Source organism: Pundamilia nyererei, unplaced genomic scaffold (assembly GCF_000239375.1).
Source record: "Pundamilia nyererei isolate P.nyererei 1_Seehausen unplaced genomic scaffold, PunNye1.0 scaffold00804, whole genome shotgun sequence".
NCBI lineage: Eukaryota > Metazoa > Chordata > Actinopteri > Cichliformes > Cichlidae > Pundamilia > Pundamilia nyererei.
In genome coordinates, this window is record NW_005188205.1 from 39,949 (window position 1) to 46,544 (window position 6,596).

Sequence of the window (6,596 nt, forward strand, 5' to 3'; positions counted from 1 at the left end):
CCCCCGCCTTTTTTTGCACAAGTCGAGGAGCGTGTCAGGTTACATTTCCCTGTGTTTTTACTTGTATAGCTATATATCTTGAACCTATTGATTCCACACTGGTTAACAGTTAGTAACTCTGCACTGAAACATGTGTTCCCGAGATAAACGGTTTAAATCAATCTGTATAAAACTTTAGAGCCATCAGATACTGATCATCACTGGTGGAACATTGCTCTTCCCTTTAAACTGTAAAAAAGAAAATAAAACCTGTTTTGAGGAAGTCGACATTCAGGTTTTACTAAAGTGATGTGAAAAACAGCACGAGGTGAGGCAGCCCCAGCTCAGTTACTGCAAAAAAAGCTGTTTAGGAAAAAATAAAGGTTTTCACAGACCTCATTTTCAGCCTGTTTTAAATCCTGTGCTTGTTAAGTATATCTGCATATGGAGGCATGACTTTATTTGGACTCTTCAGCATTCCCGTGTGTTTGTCTTGATGTCACTTGCCTATTGTGCTTTTTGCTTCTTAATTACTGGATTTGAGTCTGAGTTTTCATCTAGTGTTAGAAGCTTCTGATCATTATTAGTCCCAGAGTTTCAAACACTTTGAATTTTCTCATTTTTGAACTGTTTTCAGTCTGAATGAATTTCCACTTGATGCTTTTTTTAAGTTAGTGTTTCTAATCTTGTGTCACATACATTTATATAGTGTCTCAGTTACACATGTAGATGTGTTAAGTGGCTGAACTGATAAATGGTAAAATTCTGTTTGTTGTAATGAAGTATACTTATTGATTCACGAAGTTAAGGTCAGAGTAACGTGTCGCAGCCTCAAACACACTTATAGCTCTGCCTCCATAACGAATGTGTGAGGGGTAAAGTGGTGAACATAGCCCCGATACTTGCGTTTAATCAGTTTCAAATTAAACACAAATTAACTGTTCAAAAGAAAAATAAGTCTGACAAATGGAAATGTTCAGCTGTGAAGATCAGAACGGCTATGGAGCCGATCAGATGGTCGTGTCCAGAATATCAGGTCTGAGTCTGTCATGGTCAGCAGATATGAGGACCTGCGGAGCAGCAAGCAGCCTGATGCTGACTGTCCATGCACTCTTTTAACAAGAACGCAGATTTATTCATGAAAAAGAGAAGAATGGAAATGGGAGGAACTGAGCAGAATATAATGTTAATAACTTGGTTAATATTCAAGAAACACATAGTGTGACACTGAAACACGAGGAAGTGTTCAGTTAAACATTGCTCTGCTGACAGCTGATGGTTGATTTTTTTTGCCCCAGTTCCTCGTCTCGTCGTCAACACCTTCTGTGTGCTTCCTGTTTAATTCATCATAATAACTCCCTGTACACTTTAAACCAGTCTGCAAATCCTGCATTTGGATCCTCTCTCCATTTTTCACAAACCTGAATGTGACAAAAACTAATGCTGACTTTAATGAACAGCTCAGGATCCACTTCTTTTCTTCTCTGATTGTGTTCATATAATAAATATAGGGATCATTATTTCACTGCCTTAAAGATTTTTCAAACATTTCTATATATCTGTGTTCCAAAAGAAAACCAGTCTCTTTGCTCTTTTTTGTTTCTTTTGTTCATGGTAGATTTATTTCTCTAAATCTCCACAGCACCACATTCTGTTTGTAGAATGAAAGTCAGCAGAGAGGCTGGTCTTAGACGAGAATTCAAAAGACTTCCAAACAGAGGATGAACAGGGTTAAAGGAGAGAACAGAAAGGCAAAGTTAGTCCTGTAGTCCAAGAATAAAACTCAGCATAGCAGATTATTTTTAACATTTTAACGTCACAGCATATCTGAGTGAATAAAAGTTGTAGTTGTAGTTGTTGCATTTGTTAATCACCGTCAATCAATCAAACCAAAAATTATTATATTAAATTTGCACCCTTCTGTTAATAACTGAGAACATGTAAAGATAATTAGATATCAGTTTCAGGTATGTCATTCATTTGTAATCTGTTACAAATGAATAAAATTATTGATGAACTTAATGTTTTAAAAATCTTTTTTTAATATTACCGTTGATATAAAAAAGTACTAGTGTATTTCTATATAAAAAAACAATTATATGGAAAATCATGTCTGTCTACAAATTGTACACAGACATGATTTTCATCAAGTGTAGATGTCAGCCTGTCTTTTTCACTGTGTCCAAAGTATTTGAACTTAGCTGTCCCTCTGATACACATTTCTAACTGAGTCCCTCTTGTTCACTCCCAATAAAAATCGTAGCATGTTTCACTCTGTAACCTCCAGTTTTTGGTTGGAGGGGAGGCAGTTGGGGGAGCTGTAATTGCTAAACTTCTCCTGCAGTTTAAATTAAAGCTGCACAGTCAGAAAGCACCAGTGTGGCATCAACTGAAAATAGAAATAGAAATAATCAGCGCGTGTCAGTGAATGCATCGTGTGGGCTTCACGGCTCCATCTAGTGGACTGATAGTAGCAGCAGAGCAGCTGATGGCAGCTTCCTCTGCCTCACACTGCTGCCTGACTGCATCCAGCTGACACTGATGATGATGGAAAGGAGGATTTCAGTTGATGTGCACATGAATGATTTGTGTTTCCTCTGCAGGTAGAAAGTGTGTGTGAGCTGATGTGAATTGAGCAGCATGGATCAGTGTGAGGACAGAGAGGAGGGAGCCCCTCCCTCTAATGGGGAACATGAGAGCCAGACCAAAGCTCAGAGGTGAGACGACCATCTCTAACTGTCCATGACTCTTCTCCATGTCACAGCTCAGCACTCACATCACTGCTGCATCATTATTCACAGGAACCAGCCTGGACTATGTCATGGAATTTTCTATTGGTATTTGTTACTGCATGCAGGAGAACGGACACACACATCAAAAAAATCCCAGGCTCACAGTAATGAGCTTTCTAACCCATCAGCTCTCTGTATCTTTTAGTTGCAACAGGTTTCTGTCCCACAGGCTGTTGCTGGGCAGAGACTCCCACTGTCTCAGGAAGCTTCAGGCACTGGTCAACATTTAGCACATGCCATAGTGAAACATTGTTAAGCAAAACTAAGCAGTTTTTTTCCACCAGATTATCCTGACATATACACATACTTCATCTAAGCATACAAAGGTTATACAAAAATCATACAGTGAAGTTTTATCCATCTAAATCTAAGTTTGAGGGTTAACTAGAATTCCCCCATTACAACTAATTTAATTTAATTTAACTGCTGGATGTTGTTGGATGTCTGTGCTCATGTTTTCTTCCATCAGTCATGTTGTGCTGCGTGTCGTAGGATGAGTAGAAACTTTTGAAGCTTAATTTTCACACATTTGACACTGTAACCCAAAGGACCTCACATAGATGTTCATGTTTGGCTTTTTTAAATTCACAGTGTTTTGTCGCTTTTCACTGTGGCCTCTGCACTTCAGCACTTTGCAGTGCTCACGGCTCCTGCTCTGCAGCTGGCTCTCTGCGGCAGGAGCTCACCCCTCCTCTCTGGCCTGGCAGCTACTTAAACCAAGTCTATTTCTGGCTGTTTGTGCATAGAACTGAGTTTATCCCAGCAGTTAAAGTTTGTTGTAGTCAACCTAACCTCATGCAAACTCCACTGAAAGGCACCCGGCCAGCCAGTGGACTCAAACCCAGGACCTTTTCACAGTGAGGTGATGGTGCTAAACACGTCACCCATTCAGCACTGTGATGTGAGCATAATCATAGAAAAATCTGAATACATTTAAAATCCATGAATGCAGGCAGGGAATAAATGAGCTTCCATTATGGTTGCTCCCCCTGCTGATAACAGAGGACATCCTTTTAGCTCTTTAAAATGCAGGGTTCGCTCGGCTTTTTAAATCCCTGTAGAACTGCTACAGAAATCTCGCAAATGTTCGGAGGCCACCAGCTCCAAGCCGACCGGGAGGTTGAGGCACAATGTGCCGGGAGTGTAGCGTTCCCCCTGGCTGTAGTGGGCCTCGACCTCCCGTTAGCTTCGAGCTGGTGGGTAACAGACATCTTCGAAAATGTCTGAGCAAATATGTGATGTCTTGATAAACTGAGCAGATATTTGAAGTTTACACAGCTACATTCACGCCTGAAAATATCATAAAAGTTTATTTTGTGACCCAGAAAGAATAATATTAAAAGTAAGTGGCTGCCACCATTGTTGGCAAAACAATGGCTGCGCCGTGCTATGAATTCTGGATAGGTTGGGTCACAAAGGATACAGCAACTCGGCCTTCAAATGCGACCTGTGATGAATGCAGTCTTTTTTGCAAGATCTCGCAAAAGTTCAACTTAATTTTTTTCCTCCCATGTCCCTTGCGGGGCCCCGCAAGCTGGAAGCAAGTAAGCTAGAGCAACGGGGGTTTTTTTTGCATACATTTTATGCCATCAGCCTGTCCTAGGTTTGTTTTTGTTTCGTTTTTGGTTTTTTTTTTACCTTCAGGGCCTTATAAGCCTTTATTGGTGTTTTTAAAAATCCTGTCTGACTTTATGCTTTTCTGTATCATTTGTGGGATGCTTAGAACTCAAATTGCACTGCTGGAAATACTTTATTTTGACACACATGCTGTTTTTTTTGGCAAATTAGCACTATAATATTTATTTTCATTTTTCCTGTAGTATATAAAAATTGGTGTATCTCAAAAACAAAACTATGAAGACACTCAAAATAAATTTCCTGTTGTTGGAAACTATTTTGTCCATGTTTTTTGTATTTACAGTTTTGAGGGATAAACCTCAAACTAACTAGAAACCTCACTTACTTCTTAATACATACATAACATTAAAATTTGGGCTATAACGGTTTTATTAATTTATAGCAACTTGAAATGCTCCCAAAAATGGCACTACAGCATGTAAAATTATAAAGATAAGCTTAGCAGACTTGGTTCTGTGGTAGGTCTTAAAGGGTTAAAAAACAAAGAAAGTGCTGTTATCAGTCCAAGCCAACCAACAAGCTACTAGAGATTATTGATGTTCATCAGCTAACAAAGAGACTTTAGACACACTTTCTCTCTCCACAGAGGTCCCACATCTTACCAGGATGAATAAGTGACAAACCTTCATAGCACAGAAAACCCAGATTAATTTGAAGTTAGCTGGATAAGAACAAATCTAGACCTCAGGGTTCAGGCCTTGAGATATGTGTTAACTCAAGAGATAAGTGATAACTCTTACAATCTTTGTTAGAAGAAACCAGATGTGATGATGTGTGACCGCGAAACCTTTTGCTGATGATTAGCTGGGGTATTTTGTGTGTCCTCATTGGCTAATGATTGGTCAATAAATCATTAGCCAATGAGGACACACAAAATACCCCAGCTAATCATCTTTTTACACAACTCATAATTTTCTAAAGAGTTTTTATTCACTTTGACAAAATGAGTGACTCAGACCATCAGCTCAGCAACAAAGTGTTTCCTGTAAACTTGTAAAGGACCAGAAGTCTTTATACAACCACAGCATCACCACCTGATGGATAGAATGACAGTTTTAGACTGCGTCCACACTCACAGCTACAGCACAAACTGCTGCACACTGGAGCGTTTCTAAGATAAAGGACAGCATGGAAACAATGATCAGGTCTGAGTGTTTCTACGCTGAGACGTTTGACTGTGGATCCACTTCATGTGAACATCAGTGCAGGTGAACTTTTCTGTAAACTTACAGAAACAATGTTCTCCAATTCAGCAAAGAAGAGTTTGAGCTGCAGACTGTGAATGACTTTCAGAGTCAAATACTGTGAGCTCTGACAGGTGATTTGTGCTGATTACAGCTGTCAGCTGATGCTTTAGTTTCACTCATATTTAAATGACTCCAGTTCAAACTGAGGGGACAAAACAGTCCAAATGTGGATTAAACATGTGATTCATGCATCTCCAGGAATAAAGCCACAGCCTGCAGGAGCTCATCATCATTATTAAGACTTAGTTCAGTGTATCAGAGAAAACTGAATCATGGAGGTGTGTTCATGACAGCGTCTAATTCGTGATGTCAAAGAAACTTTAGATTATTCAGCAAAGCTGATGTGGAGCTGAGATCTGATTCAACATGAATGTTACATGCACGAAGTTCACATGTTAAACTATGACAGTCACATATATAATGTGTCAACATCATGTGATCCTAAAGTGTCTGAGTGGCCATAAAAGAGCTTTAATATGGTTTCATACGGAGGTCGGCGATGGCAGTGAACTGCGTGCATAACACTCAGAGCTGTGCCTAATATTCAGTCCATTTCTTGTTTTTGTGTTTTGTTGTTGGAAAGTCTTACATTTCAGCAGGTTAGTTCAGGTATCTCTGGTATGAATCATGTGACCTGGTTTCTAGATTACATGACAGGTCAGAGGTCAGCGACTGTAACTCAGTTACTTCTGTTAATGTGAACTGTTTGTGGTTTACCTCTCAGACTGACTGAAGTCCTCAAGCAGATGATGATGGAGGAAGAGGAGGACAGAGTAGAGTCTGCAAGATCCAGCTGTCCGTCTGTGGCCAGTGACCAGTCCAAAGGTCAACCTCCGGACTTCAGTGATGAGTCTGGACCAACAAGGTCAGAGAATTGTAATGAGCTCCCTTAGATGTTTGTGATTTCTTGGACAAAAATGGCCTGAATTTTTTTTTTTTT

The 6,596-nt window shown here is 39.7% G+C and overlaps 1 protein-coding gene across 1 annotated transcript in view; it reads left to right on the forward strand.

Moving 5' to 3' along the window:
* Positions 1 to 2,674: 2,674 nt before the first annotated feature.
* LOC102204677 (caspase-1-like) overlaps positions 2,675 to 6,596 on the forward strand; it is a gene marked incomplete at its 3' end in the record, with an annotated part of 12,565 nt that continues 8,643 nt past the window's right edge. Inside the window, exons 1-2 of the mRNA XM_005754991.1 lie at positions 2,675 to 2,696; positions 6,381 to 6,521. Coding sequence (XP_005755048.1) covers positions 6,403 to 6,521 — 119 coding nt within the window. The remainder of the gene's footprint in view (positions 2,697 to 6,380; positions 6,522 to 6,596) is intronic.